The 23,160-nt window shown below is 41.9% G+C and overlaps 1 protein-coding gene across 1 annotated transcript in view; it reads left to right on the top strand.

Annotated features, from left to right (window-relative positions):
- Window positions 1–10,604: 10,604 nt before the first annotated feature.
- The window catches only part of TESPA1 (thymocyte expressed, positive selection associated 1), a 66,586-nt gene continuing 54,030 nt past the window's right edge, over window positions 10,605–23,160 (top strand). Inside the window, exons 1-6 of the mRNA XM_065888165.1 lie at window positions 10,605–10,767; window positions 11,893–11,935; window positions 18,486–18,535; window positions 19,338–19,391; window positions 20,137–20,173; window positions 20,447–20,545. Of these exons, the coding sequence (XP_065744237.1) occupies window positions 10,605–10,767; window positions 11,893–11,935; window positions 18,486–18,535; window positions 19,338–19,391; window positions 20,137–20,173; window positions 20,447–20,545 (446 nt within the window). The remainder of the gene's footprint in view (window positions 10,768–11,892; window positions 11,936–18,485; window positions 18,536–19,337; window positions 19,392–20,136; window positions 20,174–20,446; window positions 20,546–23,160) is intronic.

The following is a 23,160-nucleotide window of genomic DNA, read 5'->3' on the forward strand; positions in this document are numbered from 1 at the left end:
GTGTGTCTTGTACAATAAATATTATGATAAATATTTATAAGTAAATGACACAGGGAAGGAAACAGAATTAGGACCAGGAAAGAAAGATAGGAAATAACTTGAATGGTGCAACATCAAAGAAGAAAAAATATTAGGAAATATTGGAGAGATAAGGAGAGGTATTGTCAAGGATGCTGAATGCTGGTCAGAGGTGAAAGTGATAGAGGAATGGGAAAAAATTCTAGAGTCTAGTAAGTCTTCTTGGAACTGAAAGCCAATAAATTGAAGACATCTCCAGGATGTGACAGATTTTGGAAAACCTTCGGAAAGCCATCATTTATTCACAAAAAGAAATACTTTGAATTGGTTTGAGCATGAAAACAAAACATTAAGAAGTCAAGGGCTTTCCTGGTGGCGCAGTGGTTGAGAATCTGCCTGCCAATGCAGAGGACACGGGTTCGAGCCCTGGTCTGGGAGGGTCCCACATGCCGCGGAGCGACTAGGCCCATGAGCCACACTACTGAGCCTGAGCGTCTGGAGCCTGTGCTCCGCAACAAGAGAGGCCGCGACAGTGAGAGGCCCGCGCACCATGATGAGATGAAGAGTGGCCCCTGCTCGCCACAACTAGAGAAAGCCCTTGCACAGCAACGAAGACCCAACACAGCCAAAAATAAATAAATAAAATTTAAAAAGAAAAGAAAAGAAAAGAAACTTGCTTAAAAAAAAAAAAAAAGAAGTCAACGCAGAGAAACAGTTGCTTACAATGGTGCAGTATTTGAAAACAAGCTTCTGGGGAATTTACCAGAGTGTGAAAGAGTTACGAAAACAGATCCACTCTGGCTTAGAGCCCTCTCAAGTGTGTGATGGGGCTGTAAGCATCTTCTCTGAGATAAATGTGAGATAATTTTCGGGAGAGAGCCTTACCATTTTTAGACACCTCTCCTCCTGGAGACAGAAGCTTTATGTGAGGCAGTGGGGTTATTTGAGGCAGTTATATGGTTAGAAGACTTCCCTATACACACATCCTTAAATGAGCCGTACCTTCCCCTTAGCAGGAAAAGATCTCCTGTTGTCTTGCAAAGACCACAGCAGCTCTGTGATGGGACGGGCTCCCTAGTGGTGAGCTCTGGGGACCGCAGATATTTTCTTCTACAGTCAGTCTGCAGAGCTAAAGAGCAGAGGATGTGGCCAGGATAGGAGGAGGGGACTATACATATGTGAGTGTACGTATGTGTGTGTTTTCTCATTTCCGCTTCCCCTTTCAAGCTGGCAACAGCATTTTAATGAAGACAGAGAGAAAGATACAATATGCAATATGATACCTTCTCCCTTTCCTCACCTCCATCCCAGCCGGGAAGGGCTGTGCCCAGCTCTGAGAACTGCTTTGCCTCAAACTCAGCTCTTTACCAGCGAACAGGTGAGTACAACTTCCACCTCAATTTTAAGACTGTGCTGATTTAGGATGGTGCTGGGAGATAGGAGGAAACAAGTCAGAGAAAAATCAGGCTGTGAAAAAAATGGAAATGTCAGGAGAAAAGCCACATCCCTGACTTCAACCTTAAAAAATACATCACTGCGCCTCTTGGAACAAGGTCTCTTTATTTCTTTTTTCCTTCCTATTATCAGAGAGGTACTCTTGCTAGGGTCACAGAACATGGGTTCCTTCGACGGCCTGAATTAATATTTGGGACTTTTTCATCTTTCTCACCTGAGAAGTTCCTCTCTGTGTCTTGCTGTCCTCACTTTTGCTGCGTTTCAATCTGATTCTAACTTGGAAAAGTTCTCAAGGAGAAACGTTTCTTAGCTTCATCTGGGTCCCATTCTAGCATCCATAACTCTGACTCTCGGGAATACCTAGCCAGAATGAATTTTGCTTTTTGCGGGTATGACCGCTTTCTTCAAAAGCTGTAGAAGAAAGTTGTTGAGGAGATAGCTATAGCAACGTATACTAGGGTGAAAGGGGAGGGAGAATTTATACAACTGGACGACACCGGGCCAAATTTACTGGAAGGCTCAAGGTCAGTAACCACCTGTCAGGTTTAGTGTTCAAGCCGTACATCTCAGAGATGGATCGATGAATATATTGACCACTTAATGACCTGTCTAATCCTGAGGAGGGATGGGGTCTGCTCCTCCAACACACCTGGTCTCAGTGGTAGCCGGGCTGAGCATGTCACCACCTGCGTGAGTTTGGGGGAAGGTAGAGGAGTGGAAAGATCCTCTACGCTGGGGTTTTCCTGTGCCCTACTTGCTACTGAGCCCACCAGTGGGTGGAGGAGCAGAGGTGTGACCCCAGTGTAGAACAAGGACACGATGAAAGAGCCCCCCAGAATTGATAAGACCCCAAGTGTTTGGAAGAGATCCCCAGTGACTCTGTCTACCACAAATAGCCCTAAATAGAGAGGCAAGGGAACTTTCTAGACAGTACACAGCAGTGCCCAGGATAGGAGGTTGGAGGTTGCAGACTTTCGACCTGTGTGTCCAATCTTGAGTTTAGGCTTGAATGATTAGAGCTAAAGATCTGGTCTAATTTTCATGTAACTTGAAACATTATTAGGAATAAAGTAAGATAGGTTTATTGTCTATCTCTACTGAGACTATCAGAGATAACAAGCTAAAGCTATCACAAGAGAGATAGAAAGAGATCTTACAAATGATTTTTTCTTCATGTGCATCCCAAGGAAACTCTTTACAACCATACTAAAGACACTTTCTCATAACTCCTTTGCTCTACTGAAACTTAGATTGAGTCCTGTGATAATGTAGCAGCCATGGAGACCCAATACCATCATTTGGTTAATGATTCATATTCTGTTAGAAAATGGAGAGGAAGTTTGGTCCCAGCCCAGGTCATGATTCACACAGTAAGAGGAAACGATCAGACATCGATCTCCACTTGATAACTGCCAACTGTTCTGTTTACAGCCTAAAGGACAAGACAAAGGTGGGTATTCCAGTACCCACAGTACTGTGTGCCCGGCCCACACACGGGCCTACTGCAAAAAGGCTGAAACACAGATTTTGAGAAGAAGAAAAGAGGGTGTAGATATTGTGAAAGAAAAAGAGGGAAGAATAAACATGAGTATCTGAGGGACAGAGCTTCATTACCAAGGAAATGAGACTGAAGAATTAAAGATAGGAATTCGCAGAACTAACTCAATGATCGAGAAGTCTGCTTATTCTCACTCCTGTTTCTAGACTGAACTACCTGTAAACCAGTGCAGGCAAACTGATGTCTCTTATTCTTGATGCCTTGATGATGAAAGAATCTAGCGTCTCCCAACATGGACAGCACGTGATCCCTTTTTCCCAAACGTACAACTTTAATATTTCCTGTAGGAGTTTACAAGGCTCCCATAAAACTCATCCACATCACGGAGGTAGAAGTAAATAAGAAAGAGGAGAGAAAAAGAGGCTGTAGATGGTCTTTTTTAGGGATTTATTCAGCTAAACTTATTTGTGGGAGGGAGGAGATGAAAAGAGAGAGGAAACGAGTTACAAAAGTGAATGGGCATTTTTCTTGGTCTTATTTATCAAATAGCATTCCTCTTTTCTCCTCAAATCAATTGAACTGCTCCCTTAGACCACAAGAAGTCCCAGGATGCACAAATGCTGCACTCAGGGTAATTTTTGTTCTGATGTTCTTCCAAATGGCAGTGACATGGGAGAGGGTTAGAGATTAGCAAGACATTGCCTATCTGTGAAGGAGTGTGAGAGCCTGTTGCAGGGGTTGGGGGTATGGAGAATGGGGGGCAGTCAACCTGGCTTGAGGTGGAGTTTGTCCTTGTTGAAAACCGAGAAATGGCTGTCCTGGGATTTCCCACAACCCCTTGCAAGAGTGGTGATGTCTATCTTGTCTGTGACTGCAGAAAAGATGCATAAGTTGCGGAAGGTCTTACAGGCCCCATCATGGAAATTCCGTTTCCTTTTTCTCTCCTCCCACGCTCTCTCACTCTCAGTCCCAGTTCACAGGCACTGCTGGGGTATAGGCACAGTACAGCCAGAAGAGAAGAGAGGTCTGTCTGATACACGTCCCGGGAGGAGGCCCAGCGTGCTCAAGAGAAACCTAAGGCTGGGTCTTGGAAACCAAGAGTGAGGAGGAAGGCTATGTGATATAAAGGAAGAAAGCACACACCTGGGACTCAGAACTTGTGTGTGTCCTGTTGATAGCAGTTAATATTCTATGTGACTTCAGATAAGCCTCTCTCTCTTTCTGTCTCTCTGTCTCTCTCTCTCTGTCAGTTTTCTTCACTGCAAAATGAGTGATCAGGATTAGATGATCTCTCTGACCGCTTTGGGCATTAAGTAAGAACAGAGGACCTATTTACTGCTTAGTTTTTATCTCTTCTTGACAGCATCATCCTTCTTTCACCATCTGGACTTGACGCACACTTCCGTACCCTGCTCTGCCCACTCCTTCTCCTTCCTTCTTTCCTTATTCCTGAAAACGTTCCAACTTTAGTGAATGGCTTAGACTGAGGGGAAATTAATAACAATAATAACTGTATTTATTAAGCACCTCCTTTATACATCAGGGACTTAGTATGCATTATCTGAGTTTTGATTTTGAAACCCCAATAACCCAACAAGTTTGGTACACTATCTGTTTTACATATGCAGAAACTCAGGCGTAGAGGGGATAAGGAGTGTCACTGAGGACACATATGCAGTAAGCAGACAGAACTGTGGTTTCAGACAAGCTTTACTCTGATTGCACAGCCACACACTCCTACAGTTTTCCTCCTCAAGAGTTGGCCATCCTTCCTAGACCCCTTCAAAGTATCCCCTTGGTGAGACATCTGTAACTAGAGCTCATATTTTAGATTGGTAGGCCCATATGGTTGCTAAGATATTAAAATATGTTCATATCAAATTATGATAAATATTCATCACTCCAAGACCACTGAGTGCCCATCACTAACCCAGCTACCCCAGCTCTTCCCACAAGACTCCCCAGCTGGCACCAAAAACTCAGTGCCAAGCTAGCCACACACTTGTAGGACCCAGTCACGGGACTGGGACTGGTATGACCTCTGAGTTGCCTGTGCTGCTCCATAACCATTGCTAAATGTTCTGAATGCCACAACAGTCTACAAGTAATGTGAAATTCCAGGCAGACCCTCTCCTCTGAGCTAGAACCTAGTTGGGCCCTCCCTGGCTGCTAAACCACTCTAAGCTTGAGGAAGGCAAAACTGCTTCATAACCATCTCGTTGGAGTCAAGAAGGAAAACTACACTAATAACCAGACAAAGCAACTCTTCCTTTACTAAGATTGTCACAAAGTCAAGCATAAATTACTTTTGGTTTATCTGCCTCTTCTATACTAGACTATAAAACGGAGAGTTCATCTAGCATGTGAACTAGAGAATCTACTAACGTAGTTTCTTCTTCCTTTATCCTAAATTACATTTATCAGTGACACCTGCATGGTGATCTTAGGTTATCCTCTTGCTCCATTATCAGTGGAAAGATGATACAGCTAGAGTCAGACTAATGTGAGTTTAAATCTCAGCACCATAAGATCCTAAATATATGACCTTGGACTAGGGACATATCTCTCTGAGCTTCAGATGACAATAATTAGATCCAAGGAGATTGTTGGGATTAAGTGAAGTAGTTTGTGGGACAGTTTTTTTTTTTTTTTTTTAGATATACTTGACAATGGGACAGTTTTATGGATGAATATAAGGAACTCTATACATCTCAGTTATTATGAGTACCTATTGCTTTGAATTGCCCATGTTTATATAAAGTGAATCTCTGACTACATTCCTTAGAAAAGAGCCTGGAAGTAAGTGATGCTCTCAGTGTAGTAATAATCACATACCCATAAAGGTTTTCTCTGCTAGTAAAGTTACTGCTTCTGCTGATGATTTTAGTTGGAAGATATTCCTTTCAAAGCTCTGAAACAACTCCCTAGTCGTTTTTTTTTTTAAACTAAATTTATTTTGTTTACTTATTTTTGGCTGCGTTGGGTCTTCGTTGCTGCGCGGGCTTTTCTCTAGTTGCAGTGAGCGGGGGCTACTCTTCTTTACGGTGCGCGGGCTTCTCATTGCGGTGGCTTCTCTTGTTACGGAGCACGGGCTCTAGGCGCTCGGGCTTCAGTAGTTGTGGCTCACAGGCTCAGTAGTTGTGGCTCGCGGGCTCTAGAGCGCAGGCTCCATAGTTGTGGCGCACGGGTTTAGTTGCTCCGTGGCATGTGGGATATGCCCTGACCAGGGATCAAACGTGTGTACCTTGCTTTGGCAGGCGGATTCTTAACCACTGCGCCACCAGGGGAGTCCCCAGCTCCCTAGTCTTAAACCATTAATGGTGATTCCTCTTGTCTAACTTCAATCATGGCTGCTGCAGTTTCTGCTTTGAACTATAACATCCTCAGAAAAAGAGAATTCTCTCCTGCTGTACTTGGTTGTAGTCAGATTCCAGAGCACTCAACAGATTGTGGAGAAATATTTTGGGAGTAAATCCCTAGAAAAATGTAGGAAAGAAGAAAAGACAGAGGACTGAAAATGATAGCAGAGGGGGAAAGGAGGCTTTGGGGTGGTTCAGGCAAGTAGAAACAGAACCAGCGTGGCATTCGTGTTGTTGTTTTTTTGGGGGTGGGGAGGTGCTTAGTGGGAATGTCAGAGAAAATATATCAGCAGGCATCAGACTTTCATCCCCACAGAAGATAGACTAAATGTAATATTATAATCTAAACCAGCATCAAGAAAAATGGTACTTAGATTCCAGAAGGAACTTTTGACCAGGGAATAAAAACCTACAATGAAAAATTCTGGAAAATATTTTTTTTAGGACAAGAGAAGTTGATAGTTTCAGCTTATAAGTTCAGTCAGATTTGTGTGGCCCTATGTTCTATCAACAAAGGGGTGGTGTGACTATGCCCCAGGCCTTTTTCGTCTTCATTAGAAGGTATCCAAAATACATACATTAGGATTTGAGACCATGTGGAAAGTCGGGAGCCCCTGGCCTATGATACACACTAGAGGGGGATAATATTTCAGCAGCAGCGTGACTCTTGGTCCTCTGCAGGTACAGTACTACTGAGCCCCTTCTGTTGCAATGTACCATGCACTGCCCTGAGGTAGGATTTAGGGGACAGGTTACAAGCAATGGTGGATAACGGCCAGAAAGGTAAGCCACTTACGTCTTGTTGAATGTGGTCTAGGCGCACGTGCTGGGTGCTAGTGGTGGGCAGGAGAACGGAGATGACTTGAGGAGCCCTTCAAAATGTAGAATGTGTTTGGGTAGAGAGGAAGGTGGCTGAAACTGGGTAAGCTAAAGCAAAGAAGCAGAAAAGTTCAAGAAGTGCTGGGGGTCCTTGAGCTCTCCTGACTGAACCACACTCCTTGGGCTCCTTCTCAGCCTCCCTCATCCAGGCTCACCACCTTCCTGGGTCACTGAAGGTTTGAAGTCCAAGAACCTCATAAGTCAGTGTTAATTTGAAAGGGAATTTGTTAAATGGCAAGTAACTCCAGAGGAGGCCACTGGGCCGTTTCCTAATTCTTACAGGAAAAACTACACAAATGCATCTTTTGTACAGGTATTATTCCTACAAATATTTCAGGCTCAGTTGGAATAAATTCATACACAATGGTATTAGAGGCGAACTTTTACAACATTGAGTCCCACCAATTCATTTTCTAGAGGTTGAAGTCAATGCCCAAATAGAAAAACCTAATTGACTTGCCAGAAGTCAGTTAATTGGACAGAAAGTCTAGAAGAACGCCCAAGACTCCTGACTCCCATCAGTGCTCTTTTCGCTGCACCAAACTCCATTGTACATCCAGGTGTGTGTTTTTTGTATGACTTGTTTGGAGGAAATATCTCCATGCCCTCTCTCTGTCACAAGGACCCTCCGTGCTTCCAAAGGTGCCATCTTGACAGCTGTGTGCATCCATCCTTCAGTTCTTTCTAACACTCTCACTGCCGATGTGCTTGTCTGATAACCATGTGCTGCTTCCTCCAGATTTCCACAGAGAACACCCAGTTTCTCATCTCCAAGCAGCACAGCTTCCCTCTGTCACCACTAACCAGACGATTCTATTTCTCCCGGCCTCCAAATACTGCTGTACTTACAGTGTTCCCACATAATGCCCTGTGAACAGGTCTCTATAACCCACGTGTGGCAGAGGTTGGGGAAAATCAGTTAGGTTCTGTTTTAGGCATCAGGGACATAGCAGTGAACAGCCCAGACAAAAATCTCTGTCCTTGTGGAGCTTCTATTTAAATCAGAAGAATAAACAATAAATTGGATTAACAAATAAAACATAAAGTATGTTAGTGATAAGAACAATGAAGAAGAAAGTCAAGCAGGGAAGGAGCTCAGTGGAAGCGCCTATCATCTGGAGGCTGTGGAAGCCAGGCCTGGCTTCACGGAGAAATCGGTTAAGGGTTGGGCTTTCAGGTTAAGGGTGCCAAAGGCTGAGAGGGAAGAAGAGGGAGGGGAAAAACATGGGGAAAGCCTAAGGTTGAACGGGGGATAAGCATTTTCAGGGGGCAGAGGGGAAATGAGCCTGTATGAGTCTGGCGTATTTTCAAAGATGTAGGAGGAGTGTGGGATAGATTCGCATCACAGAGGATGCTGAAACCAAAGGAGAGGCCTCCGTCACTCATCTCAATTAGTGAGATTCTGACACTGTGCTAGGCTGTAACATCCTCATTGAGAAACTGAGCCCAGAGAAAGGGGTTGAATTCACCTAGGCTGTACCATTAGTAAGTGGCGGAATAAAGTGTGGGAGCTGAAGGTTCCTTCCTTCTTTCCTCCTTTTTCTCCTTCCTCCCCTCCTTCCTTTCCTCCTTCCTTCCCTTCTTCCTGCCTTCTTCTCTCCCTCCCTCCCTCCCTTCCTTCCTGAATTCCTTTTAAATTCCCCTGATCACCAAATTAGTTCTTCTTGTGACCCGAAGATTTCTTGTGATTTAGGTGAGATTCATTTGCTCTGGAAATTAAAGACAATAGGCAAGTTAGCCTTTGATATTTTCTTCCCCGGACTGACTGACACCAACATACTAAATATTTTGGATGGAGGTGCAGTACTAGGTAAATGCACGCTAGCAAGGCTTTTTAGACTCTTTCCCTAAATTCTTTATAGTGGCAGTTTCGTCCTTTTATCACCTCATAACAGCTCTGGCCAAGGGACAACAAATTCTCTCTGCTACCCCTCTTTGTGGCTTCACTATACACCACAGACTTCATTCAGTTGTTTAATTTCCCCTTAAAGGCACAGGCAGTGGAGAAAGGGCTGGGTGTCCAGGGTTAATAAAGTTTCATAGTGCCAACTGCTGTCTCTCCTTGGGGGAGAGACATGCCTTAGGCTGGACCTGCAGTAAAAGAATTTAGATCAGACAGCAGTAATTATGTACTATTTTTCTCTGGATATGTTTTGTCTGTAACAAGCAGAAACATCCAAAAGAATTTTATTGCCCTAGGAATGCATTTTATGTTCAGGACTTTCTTTTCAAAAATAGGTATTTTAGTGCCTAAATTGTTGAATGCTTCACTGGTGATTTTGTTTTTAAGTGTTTGAGAAGCAGAAGTCTCTGGAAACTGGCACTCTTCTTATTTATTTCCCCCTTTTATTTTTCCTTACGCCAGCAGTTAAAGGTGTGGCCATGAGGATGAAGCGTTTATGGCAGCTCCAGTGACAAGGGCTGGTCCCACCTTCACCTGTTCACTGTGGGGATTGTGAGTGCAGCTGGTGGGGAAGAGGCAGGAGGACAGAGTATAAGCCAATGACTGTACATTAGCCTCAAGTCTTTTTAAGCTGTATTCGGACAATCGAATGATTCATCCTCTCTGTCTTCCTCTTTGAATAAGTGGCTTGTGCCATCAGAATATATCTCTTGGAAGAATACAGAGGTGTTGATTAGGCAGTGTTAAATGAAGTATTAGCACACTGATGAACTGGACAATTAACTCAGAGCCATGGAGAAACCCAAGCTGACAAATTAGAAAGTGATGATCCTGAAAGTGGTAACTGCTAATTGTTTCAGGCAGTGTCTCCTTGTTTTTATTATGGGATTCTCCCCGCCCTCATCCCTACCGCCCCCAGAGAAATCCTATGCTAAATAGGAAACAAAACAAGCCCAGAATGACTGTAGTTAGACTGACATCCTGGTTGTGAGACCTTAGAAAATCCGTTTAACCTTTGAGATCTGAGACTTCATATATCTTTATGAGGATCAAATAAAGTGAAATCTACACATTGCAAATTTAAAGATATTTTAATTACAATGGAAGATTCTGGGAGACAAAATTCTTAAGAACTAAAGAAAATGTTTTCTAATACAGCATTTCACCTTTCATGAGAAGTAGCAACTCTCAAGTCAGAAGCGCTTTCCCAGTGTCCCTTAAATCATATGATATTTCCAGTTTCCAAACTTGGAAGACCTGGTGTTTAGATTGCTCAGAGCATTCCTTTCGTTGGAAGTTGGAGGAGGAACAAGACATCTCCTCCCTCCTCCGGAACGGGCAGAGGGCTACGCTCCTTTCTGCAGAGCTGGGAAGATGTGGGGACAGCCCTGGGAGTGGTGATTACTGACCAGAGGATGAGGCAGCATCACTGTGTTCCAACTCACAGGACAGCATCCCTGTGGCGGGAGGCCCTGAAGTCTGAACCAGCGCCATGGAGGGCTCTGTGCTGAGCCCCACGTCCTGGGAGAGGCGACGGGCCTGGCTCCGACAGAGCCGGCACTGGCAGACCCAGGTCCTGGAAGAGGAGGCTGCCGCAGCCCTGCAGGGCGTCCCAGATCCCGAGCCTTCTGGCCTGGATGATGTTTTCCAGGAAGGTAAGCGGCCATTAGACATCAAACAGACTTGCACGTTCTCTTGTGATACGGAAAACGTGCCAGATGCCCAGGTCTGCAGTGCGGGCAGCGGGTCCTGGGTTTAGGCTAGCCGCCCCCCCCCCCCACCACGAGGCTTATTTTGACTGGGTTAAATGAGTTTAAGGGAAGTTGAGTAAAGTAATATGAGGCATGAATTATGTGAGAAAGAAACAGCGTAAGATTGGGAAAAAGGAAGAGGCACACTTTTGCCTCGTCCTGAGCAGCTATCTGTGAGGATCCGAGGCCAGGGTTCTCTATGAATGTTTGGAGTGTTTCTGTGTCTGTGTAACAAGGTTACATGCAATCTGGGTGCCTGGACTCTGGCTGCAACTCAACTGTGTGACGTGACCTTTGGCAAGTCGCTCACCGCTCTAGGACATGCTTGTCTAATTGAAGTATTAGTACCTGAAATAGTAATAGTACCTTTTCCACATGCCTCTCAGAGCTTCTTTTAGGTTCCAATGACGCTGCAGACATAAGAGTAAAAAGTAAAAACTAAATTTAAAAATAAATCTTATGTAAGTGAACCTACCCTCGCTTATTTGGTAGGAAACAAAAAGCGCAAACGCAAAATTGTGCTTTTTATTTTCTTTTCCTTTTTTTTTTTTAAAGAGAAGGATCTATTCCTGTTCCCAAACCTTGGGGTATTTTCCACGTTTCTGGGAGAAAGAGGGCACAGAGGCAGAGAGAAGAAATGTCCACTATTTTTTTTTTTTTTCGATACGCGGGCCTCTCACTGTTGTGACCTCTCCCGTTGCGGAGCACAGGCTCTGGACGCGCAGGCTCAGCGGCCATGGCTCACGGGCCCAGCCGCTCTGCGGCATGTGGGATCTTCCCGGACCGGGGCACGAACCCGTGTCCCCTGCGTCAGCAGGCAGACTCTCAACCACTGCGCCACCAGGGAAACCCTATCCACTATTTTTATACACGGATATATTCCCCTTTTATCTTAAAGAAAAGTTTTATGGGAAGAAAAAGGAGTCGTGAGGTGGCTTATATAATGATGTTTGTGGAATGGGGTGAATTTCAGGGAGGAAGTCTGATTTCCTTCAGTTTCCATGGTGATCTGATGTCTGGCTTTTCTAGGGAATCCAATCAACAAGATTGAAGACTGGCTGCAGGATTGTGGGTAAGTGCTGGCGAGGCAGCCGGACTGAGCGTGGTTGATGGTTGGGTGTGTTAACAGGCTCTGACTCTTGAGAACTCAGAGCGCAGGGACATGAATTTTAATTGGGCGTAATGATTAGAAGTGAGGTTGAAATAAGGGAGAGGGGATTGTAAAGATTTGGGGTGAGTGTGGGGATTGGGGCTATGAATCAAGTGCATCTCTGGGCTGAGACTAAGTTAGGGTGAGGATCTGGAAGTACAGTCTGGACCTGGTCTAAAACTAAGAAGGAGGAAATGGGTAGCCACAGGGGAGAGCTGGGCTAAATTCCAGATTCCTGCTCCATTGCTTTTCCCTTCAGACTGGAGTTTTACACTGTGTAACAAAAGAGGACTTAGAAACCTAATTGTTCTTATGGTCAGAGTATTTCTTCTTCATTATGAATCATTATGTTGTTTATTTCTACTGAAGAACACAGGAAGAGGGGCTCAGGGTTTACCCCAGTCATTCAAAGCAGTGACGAATTGGAGCAGGTACTTCAAGGCAAAATGTAGTACCTCTTTCCTGAGAAACACTTTAAAATTTGAAACCCTACACCCCCTCTGCCTGTACCATTTTAGGTTCAGTCTACCCAGACCCGGAGGGAAAGCTTCTGTGACCTATTTAAGTGTGATCATTTGTGTGATAATGAATTCTCAGAACTTATAACTCCCGCCTACTCTTTATTTCCTCTTCAGAAATGTTTCAAGCTGTATATAGCCTTTCATCTCAACTTGTTTATTTTTTTTTTCAACTTGTTTATTAACTTATGAATAAACCCATCCTGGCTTATTTGGTAGGAAATAAATAACACTGTATAATCCAAGGTTGTTTATTTTAACCCTGCGGAGGTAAGGCAAGGAAGAATTTATTTTGTGTTTTTGTTATGTACAAAACATGTTGTCTTTATTGTCATAATCTGGTTCGGAATTTCAGAGTTAATTAAGGGTAATCAAAATATAGGGAAGTAAATGGATGGTGATAATGTTTGCAGGTTTGGGTGTGTGAGAACTGTCCCGGGATTTAAAATGCTTCTCCAGATACGTACAGGAGAACCAGTGGGCTCAGTTACTGTCTTTATCCCATTAACTATTCTTCAGTCTTATCAATTCAAGTCAATAATTATTACTGACCGTGCGTTTGCTAACTGTCTGATTGTCTAAATGGCCTAGAGGGGTGCCAAGTAGTTTAAAATACGCTCCTTGACCACAAACATACTACATTCTAGTTGAAAAGAATAAATTCCCAGAAATACAAGATTGTAAATTCCAGAAATCACCTTTCCCTACCTATATTCTACCAAGATAAACCCTGAACCAAAATTTATGATGAAAAAGTAGTCTGGTGAGTGAAAAGGCTCCAAGATTTGAGCCTAATTCTTGTGCTAACCATCTGTATAACCAGCTGTAAGCAAACAACTGAAATTCTGTCTCAGACTCCTCTTCTGTAAAGTGGAGAGCTAGAATAATAAAGTTCCAAAAGATTCTTGTGAGATTTAAATGATATATGTGTACAAGTGCTTTATACTCTGTAGTACTATGTGAGTGGTGAGTGTCAGGGAGGAAAGAATTTTCCTCTACCCTTCTTTCTAGGTCCTTCTTTAATTCTTTAATCTGAGAATTAAATTGACATGAGACAGATTAACAGGAGAAAATCAAACAAAAGTTTAAACATGTATACATGGGAGACACCCCGGAGAACTGAGTAACTCACCAAAATGGTGAAACCCTCACCTTAAATACCATCCTCAGCTAAAGACAAAAGATGATATTGGGGATAGTGGTTTGGGACTTCAAAGGGGAGGAAGGCAATTCACACGGAGATGAAAAAGCAAATGTTTGGTAAACAAACATTTACTGGACTATGTAAAGACAATGGGATACTAAGCAGACCCTGAATTCCAATACACCTAGTTCATATTCTCTAGTGAGATCTCTATGCCTGTTACAGTCCCTCTATCCAAATTCTTTGGGCAGCTAAGGCAGAAGGCCAAAGTTTCTTCCTGAGTCTTCTGAGCCTTGGTTGTCTTCAGCTTGAAATAATCCACATGCCAAAGAGACATTTCAGGGTGGCAAATTTTGCTCCCCTACATGAAGTTTATAAAGATGAGTTTTATGCTACTTTAAAATTTCACAAAATAAGTCCATCTATCTATTTACCTGGCATCTATCTGTATCCTTTTATTTATCGGAAAAGTGTGTCCAGATACGATGCATATCAACTTTAGGACAGTGATTACCTCTAGGAAGGAAGAAAGTTAGGAAGGAATGGGAGTAAAACTTCTCCTGAAAATATCTAACCATCTGAGGGCCAGTTCTGTCAGTTTTCCCAGAGCGCAAAAGTGCCTTCTCCTGATCTTTGCCCTGAAATTCCTTCAAGGTGTATTGTAGGTCAGCGATTGCAGTGGCTAATGACTTGATTCTTGTAGGACTGGATGGTGGGCAACATTCTTCATTTCACAATCCCTTCCCTTTCAGTCTTAATTTCGACCAAGCTTTGAGAGGCATTTGATGACCAGTTTGTCCCATGGCACTAGGAATGCTTAGTCCCAGGTCAGGTGAGGATTTCTTTGATAGGCCACTCAATGTACTATTACTGGACTAGGCCTTGTTAACAGTAGCTAACTGTTACTAGACCAGTTGGACCACCTGTCTTACTGGTCTGTTATGGTCCAGGAAATTGTTTCCTCTTGCTGTTTCTTCCTATATCTAAACTAACACTATCACTGATCTTATAGAACTACATATTTGATCAATCTTTTCAAGCCACCTAATCATCATTAATTTGATCTGAGGCTCAGTCACACATACGGTAATGCAAGAAAAAATAATCTTTTAAAATAAGATTACAAGTAATATAGCTAGTAACATTAATAGGTCATAAGTAAGTATTGAAGCTAAGAAATTCTATTAGGTGCTGCCCTGTATCTCCCCAGGTCATCTGACCAGTCTGTTCTGCACCAGTCCCTATCTTTAAAGGAAATGACATATTGGAATTGTACATAAAGTTCACCAAAGATGTCTGCACGTACAAGGCGAGAGGTGGGTCATCACGGCCCCATACGTAGGATTGAGAAGGAAATGTCATCCAGGGCATTACATGGCTGGCGCCAGAAGAAGAAAAATTGATCTCTACGGTTGAGCAGATATCTCTGCCATTGCAGAGGTCTGGTTAATGCATAATGCAGGCGCACAGTGCACACCAGAGGGGAGGAAGGAGGCCAAAATGGGCAGAAAACAAATTTGTTTAAATTTTTGTCTTGCCTTAAAATGAATTTTTATTTCATCAGTCTCTGCAGGCAGAATCTATGGAAATTTCTGGAAGAAGCTAAAAATAGCCACATGCTTCTTCTCCCAGTCCAATCCTCCTCCCTACTCTTCGTTTATGAATTGGGTATACAGGAAGAGCAGTAGCTTGGCTCTTCTATGTCAGACTTGAAGTGATGCTAAGGGACCTTTCAGTGCAAATGCGGAGAGGAGCAGCTTTGGATCTAGTCTCTAGTCATTGAGTTTATGTTCTAAGCGATAACTCACGAAAGGCCTGGGACTTGGATGAGGGACATGAAATTTCAAACCACCATGCTCAGAGGAGCTGAGCATGGATCAACAGATCCAGGCCTATGTCCATACTTCTGTGGTGTATTCCACATACACATAGAAAAGCATACCATCACAAGGGTCAGCCTGAGCTGGTCCTCATGTAGAGACTATGGACATGCCTGAGAGCACAGCTAGAAAATAGAAATGAAAGATGCACACCCAACAAATATTGTGTTACTAAATTTTGCTTTGGGCAAAAAAGGAATTTTATCAGTGGTATTTTTTATTGTAAATTTTATTGAAGTATAGCATACATATCAGTAGCATTTTTCTTTTTAATATAAATCGTCGTGCAACTCGATGTAAATTTCAGCTATACTAGATGAATAAATTCTAGCGACCTGGTGTACAACATAGTGCCTATAGCTAACAATATGGTATTGTGCACTTCAAAATTTGTTAAGAGGGTAAATCTCATATTAAGTGTTCTTACTTCCAAAAAAAAAAATCAAAGGGAAATAAGGATACTCTGGGAGTTGTTGGATGTGTCTGTTAGTTCGATTGGTGATGGATGGTATCACAAGTGTTTACCTATGTCCTAGCTCATCAAGTTGCACACATTAAGGATGTGCGGTTCCTTGTGTATCAGTTATACCTAAATAAAGCTGTATATAAATATACAGATGTATACATATAAATATAAAATAATAGCAATATAAATTGTGTTGAAGTATAAAGTATTTACTGAAAAATAAACGAGTCTTAAATATATGGTTCAGTGAATTTTCTCAAAGGGAATATAGTGATGAAATCTGAAATAGAACATCACCAGCACTCCAGAAGCTCCTTCTGTCCCCTTCTGTTCACTGCCCTGCTTCCAAGGGTAACCAGTACCCTGACTTGTAGCATCAAAGATAAATTTTGTACTTTTTAAGCTTTATATAAATAGAACCATACAATATGCACTGTTTTATGTGTCTTGTTTTGTTCAGCATTATGTTTGTGATGTTCATCCATGTGCTTGCATCCAGCAATAGCTCATTCTTTTCCATTGTTGTGTAGCATTGATCATGCAACTTCTCCATCTTAAAATAACTAGAGATTTGGGGGTCTGCCAATTCTGAGTTATTATAAACATCATTTCTGTTGGTGAACGTATACAGGCATTTCCATTGATTGCATACCTAGAAGTGTAACAGTAGTGTGTTTTATTGTAGTTATAGTAATTGTAGGCCTTAGTAGTTGCATTACTGTGTAGCTACAGCACAAGCATTAAATGCAACAGTAGATCTCAGCCTTCTAGTAGTTGACTATATTGTTATCATAATGTTTTTTAATAGTAATAGGAAATATTAATTTATACTAATATTTGTAATGTTATATATACACTAACACGTTTGTAGTATTATAATATATATCTTTGTGTAATTATACATTAGCAAGAGAAGTATGTATTTGTAGTTCTAGTTGTGTTTATCAGAGTTACCCATTCTTAATTACCTTGAGTATCATTCCACATTTTATAGCATATATCGATGTACAGTTTTTCTCATGAGGACATGTAAAAATCCAGATTTTAGACAATATTGTTGATTTTTTCACTATTGAAAGGAAAGTACCAGCAAAAGATGTCTATATGTGTAGGGATTTATTTTGTAAAATTAAACACAGCTCGTTCTACAGACGTTGAGTCGGTAAGCCCATTTTCATTAATAAACATTTCGTGAACTGATACTCCAATAGCCTGAGAGGTGCCTAGATCTCTGGAGACTGATAAAGGAGAAGGCTTGTTTAAGACCAGCTCCAATGGATGCTCTCCAGTCAGTTTCCCTGTTAACTCAGTCGAACAACTCTTCTCTGTTCCAGCCTCCATTTGAGATTACATTCAAAGCATCACGAGCAACTTCCATTTTTAAAACTTTCAGGAAAGCCAACTCACAGCACGTCGGCGTTCGAAGTGAACTTAGATAATGATAATACCTAGGCATCTAAATCCCCTTACTTAATATTTGGGAACATAGCAGCAGCCAGGAGCCAGGACTGGAATCCAGGTGCTCCGGTCCCTGTTCAAAGCTTTTTCCACAGACAACTTCAATCACCCGTTTGAGACAGCGAATTTCTTCCTCATTTAAGTTGTTTCTCACTACCGTGTATGCTGAATTCCAATTGTTCTTCCTGTGGAGACAGTAAATGTTTGATAAGCCCATATCTCAAAATGTAGAAATGTAATCTCTAACCAAGATGCGGTTCCTGCTGCCTCCTGAAAGACGTGATAATCAGCAACAATGGGGCTCAAAGAAAAGGAAGGAGGTGTAGGTAGATAAGATGACCTCCTAAAAGTTTTTTCTTAGTTTCAGTATTTATATTTCTGATGGAAAGTTTATGGCACCCAGACCCCTGCTTCTGTAAATATATTTCTCCAGTTTTGCTTCCGTATCTTTCCTATTTCCTAGCTACTGAAGAATCATTGCTAAACTGACTTGGGACACTGTTATCAGCACAATCTAAAATACAGCACCGTGGCAGTTTATGAAGTTTTATGTATATATGTGTGTGTGTGTGTGTGTGTGTGTATGTGTGTGTGTGTATCATACTGATAATTCCCTTGGGATGTAAAATTATTTTATGTGAGAAATTGTGTTGTGTGTCTCTGTGTTGGCAAGATCTCTAACAACTCTCAAATCCATTATCTAACAAATCTCAGATCCATTATTCCTGCTTTAACTAATTCTATTTATTATTAATTAGGATGAAAATGAATAAATGTGATGAACAAGAAAAATAAATAAAATAAAATAAAATAAAATACAGCACCTTCTGACTACCTCTATGGATTTGTCAGTGAAATCATCACTCTCCATTTTCTTCAACATAAAAGCAATTTAAATACTACTGACTCTCATTGGAAAATTACGTGAACTTGTGGGAAATATTTGAAGAAAAGCCCTTTCGAAAATGTAGTGATTTAAACCTATGAGATTCTTTTTGGTTTTTAGATACTTTGAAGAAGGGTTTTTTGAGGAAGCAGGACAGCCGATCCACAACGGTAAGCAGAGGCTCTGTTCTTTCTCCTCTTGTTCCTCTACCTTAGACAGCGACACGGCTGTGTGTGTGTGTGTGTGTGCGTGCACGTGTGTATGCGTGTGTAAGATGGTATCTTTTCACTGCCTACAGAACACCTATTAGTGGTCATAAGACAGTCCAGGAGGCCCAGAGGATAGAGTAAGTGTTGGGTCAGAGCCCACAGGCTGACTAGTCCTCAAAGGTTAGCTTCTGTTAGTGGCTGCTCAGCTAACAACCACTGCTATGGAAAACGAGCTTCATAAAATATGTGTGGATGTAGAGAACAAACGTATGGACACGAAGGGGGAAAAGTGACGGGGGTGTGGTGGTGGGATGAATTGGGAGATTGGGATTGACATATATACACTAATATGTATTAAATGGATAACTAATAAGAACTTGCTGTATAAAAAAATAAATAAAATAAAATTCAAAAAATAAAAAATAAAAAAAAATAAAATTCAAAATCAAATAAAATGTGTATCTGTATATGTATGTTTATGTGTGAGTGCATACCACGTGCCAATTCTTTGGAAGAGGATTGTGTACATGACTATGTGATATAGGGGACAGGTTAATTGTGGGTGAGTTTTTACGTGATTTTTTAAATCAAAATATGAATGTGACTTCTGAGTTAGTATCTGTGTGGCTGGGGTAGTTTTTCAAACATGTGGATGTATGATGTAATTGTGTGGTTGTAGATGTGTATACTAATGTGTGATTGTGTGTGTGCGTGTTTGAGTCCAAGCCTGATTTTCTGCAGCCTTTGCCTTATTATTTGACAGGGTGCCCCAGCCATGGAACCAGCTTTGAAGATGACTTGACCCTCGGAGCAGAAGGTAAGTGGCACAGCTCTCTGAGGTTGGAATTGAGGAAGAGGCTATCTACTGGATGAATTAAGGATAGAATGGAAGGGGAGAACTGCAGAAAGAAGCAGCCCATCCCTGGAGTCTTATCTGCAGGGAAAGGGCAATCTCATATGATCTAATGGAAAACTCAGAAAGTGTCACATGCCCAGAAATACTTCCTCACCAGCCTATCAAGACATCTACTGGTCCATCATTGGAGCTTTCCTTTGGCCCCTGAATATATAAAATCACCATAAAAGTGGCTGCCCAGACATCTTTGAGATGGATTTCTGTATAGGAAGCCCCAGGCAGTCTGAGTACTGGGTGTAAGAGAGAGACTCCATTGGAGGAAAATAAGGGCTGGGATAAAGGATGGAGGTACCACAACCTACCAGTGTCTTCTGGGACCCGTAGAGACTCACGTGGTGAGGCAGGAACACTAGCCTGGGTGCCTGAATGACTCTGTCCTCCTCAGGACAGAGAAACTCTTGTCTGGACACCAGGCATGGTTCAGAAGTTCAGAGGCTCGGGGCCAGTTTTTCTCTGCTATATTTGTCCAGGTCTGTGTTTGATAATCTTCAGATACTTATATAAAGAACAGAGTTCATGGGATTCAGGGGCCTATAGTAGTGGCAGAGGGGAACAGAGCGGGCTGAGTTTTAAGCTCGGAGGGACAGCTTAGGTGATTTGCATTTTCCCTTCTAACTTTTTCTTTGCCTTTCTGTTCCTTGTCCAGCCACACTGTTGGCCACCAACAGCAAACTCTTCTCCAGGTAAGTGTTCAGTTGAGCCAGGCTGAACAATGTCTCCTTCAGGACCTACTGAACTGGGGTGGGTGTCAGAGTCCAAGAAATTAAAAACAAAGAGCTGAAGATTCACAATAGAGGGTGAGATTTCCAACTTGGAATGAGACCATAGATTGAGTTTTTACAGTAGATGGTTCAAAGGTACCCAGCATGGAGTGACAATGCCCAGCAGGGCATGTCTAGGAACCAGGGTGCAGACTGCTCACAAGATTAGTATGACTTCAGCGTTGATCCCTGCAGGAGCTTCCTGGAGACAGCCCGGCCTGGGCAGCTACTGGATCTTGGCTGCAGTTTGGCTTCCAGTAGCATGACTGGTGGGACCAACAAGACTAGTTCAAGGTAGGTGCCAAGTTTGGCAGGGGGGTAAGGGCGGGGAAGATGAGAGGTAGAAGAGAATGGAACTAAGAACCGTTGCCAGTTTTTTTTCTGGGATATACTGCTAGAGCTTTTATATAGTCACATACTTGACAAGCATAGCAATATTTGCTTCAAGAATAGCAGGGATGCAGAGGAATCTGCTGCTCAGAGCTGGATGCTGTGTGTAAAATACAGGTGTCTCCTCCCCTGCACCTTGTACCCCAAGAGGTGTAGTATCGGTACCATCACAGTTCCTGGACCTATAAGTACTCAGTAAACAATCAATAAATGTATTAATTGATTGATTGGTTGATTGAGGCAATAAAACATTGATTCATTCAGGTAATTTTGTACCCCCAAATGCAGGCCAGGCAATGACTGTGTGGAATTCGAAGATGAAGCAGACAAAAGAGTTTGCCCGCAGGAGCCCACCAAGCCTATATAGGGTGAACAAAATACACACACAAATAACTTTAAAACAAGATGGAAAGTGATGAAAACTAGTGTGCTATAATAAAAATTGTTTGAATTTGAGACCTTATTAGCTCTTATCTGTCTTTAGTGATTTGCCTTTATTGAACCTTAGCCCTGGCAACACCCCAGTTCAGTTAACACAGAATCTCTGGAGATGAGACTCAAATATCTGCATTAAAATTTTTTTCGAAGTATATTTGATTTACAATGCTTCAGGGGTACAGCAAAGTGATTCAGATATATATATATATGTGTGTGTGTGTATATATATGTATACTTTTTCAGATTCTTTCCCATTATAGGTTATTGCAAGATATTGAGTATAGTTCCCTGTGTTGCATAGTAGGTCCTTACTGTTTACTGTTTTATATATCGTAGTGTATATGTGTTAATTGCAAACTCCTAATTTATCTCTCCCCATCCTCTGCTATCGCCTTTGGTAACCTTAAGTTTGTTTTCTATGTCTGTGAGTCTATTTCTGTTTTGTAAATAAGTTCATTGGAATCATTTTTTTAGATTCTACATGTAAGTGATATCATGTGATAGTTATCTGTCTCTGTCTGACTTACTTCACTTAGTATGATAATTTCTAGATTTATCCATGTTGCTGTAAATGGCATTAGTTCATTCTTTTTTATGGCTGAGCAATATTCCATTGTATATATATATACCACATCTTCTTTATCCATTCATCTGTTGATGGACATTTAAGTTGCTTCCATGTCTTGGCTGTTGTAAATAGTGCTGCTATGAACAATGGAGTGAATGTATCTTTCAAATTAGAGTTTTCATCTTTTCTGGATATGTGTCCAGGAGTAGGATTGCTGGATCATATGGTAACTCTGTTTTTAGTTTTTTTGAGGAATCTCCATACTATTCTGCATAGTGACTGCCCAATTTACATTCCCACCAACAGTGTAGGAGGGTTCCCTTTTTTCCACACCCTCTCCAGCATTTATTATTTGTAGACTTTTTTTTTTAAATTTATTTTTGGCTGTGTTGGGTCTTCATTGCTGCACGTGGGCTTTCTCTAGTTGCGGCGAGCGGGACTACTCTTCATTGCGGTACGCAAGCTTCTCATTGCAGTGGCTTCTCTTGTTGTGGAGCACAGGCTTTAGGTGCATGGGCTTCAGTAGTTGCAGCATGTGGGCTCAGTAGTTGTGACTCTTGGGCTCTAGAGTGCAGGCTTGGTAGTTTTGGCACACAGTCTTAGTTGCTCCACGGCATGTGGGATCTTCCCCTACCAGGGATCAAACGCATGTACCCTGCATTGGCAGGTGGATTCTTAGCCACTGTGCCACCAGGGAAGCCCTGTAGACTTTTTGATGATGGCCATTCTGACTGGCGTGAGGTGATACCTCATTGTAGTTTTGATTTTCAATTCTCTAATAATTAGCAGTGTTGAGCATCTTTTCATGTGCCTACTGGCCATCTGTATGTTTTCTTTGGGAAAATGTCTATTGAGGTCTTCTGCCCATTTTCTAATTACGTTCTTTGTTTCTTGATATTGAGATGTATGAGCTATTTATACATTTTGGATATCAACCCATTATCAGTCATATCATTTGAAAGTATTTTCTCCCATTTAGTAAGTTGTCTTTTCATTCTATCAGTGATTTCCTTTACTGTGCAAAAGGCTTTAAGTTTAATTAAGTGCCATTTGTCCATTTTAGCTTTTGTTTCCTTTGCCTTATGAGAGAGATCCAAAAAAATATTGCTACAATTTATGTCAGAGTATTCTGCTTGTGTTTTCTTCTAGGAGTTTTATGACTTCTGTTCTTATGGAACAGTGTTTACCCATTTTGAGTTTATTTTTTTATACAGAGTGAGAAAATTTTCTAATTCTTTTACATGTAGCTGTCCAATTTCCCAGCACCACTTATTAAAGAGACAGTCTTTTCCCCATTGTATACTCTTGCTTCCTTTATCATGCACCCTGAGTGCATGTTTTTTTTCCTGGGCTCTCTATTCTGTTCCATTGATCTATATATCTGTTTTTGTGCCCGTACCAAACTGCTCTGATGACTATAGCTTTATAACCGGGTCTGAAGTGGACACAAGTCACCTCTCCCCCCCGAGGTGTGCTGGCAGCTGTCACCTTAGTGGAAGCTGTGGCTGGAGAT

The sequence above is a fragment of the Phocoena phocoena genome, chromosome 11 (genome assembly GCF_963924675.1).
Source record: "Phocoena phocoena chromosome 11, mPhoPho1.1, whole genome shotgun sequence".
NCBI classification, from domain to species: domain Eukaryota; kingdom Metazoa; phylum Chordata; class Mammalia; order Artiodactyla; family Phocoenidae; genus Phocoena; species Phocoena phocoena.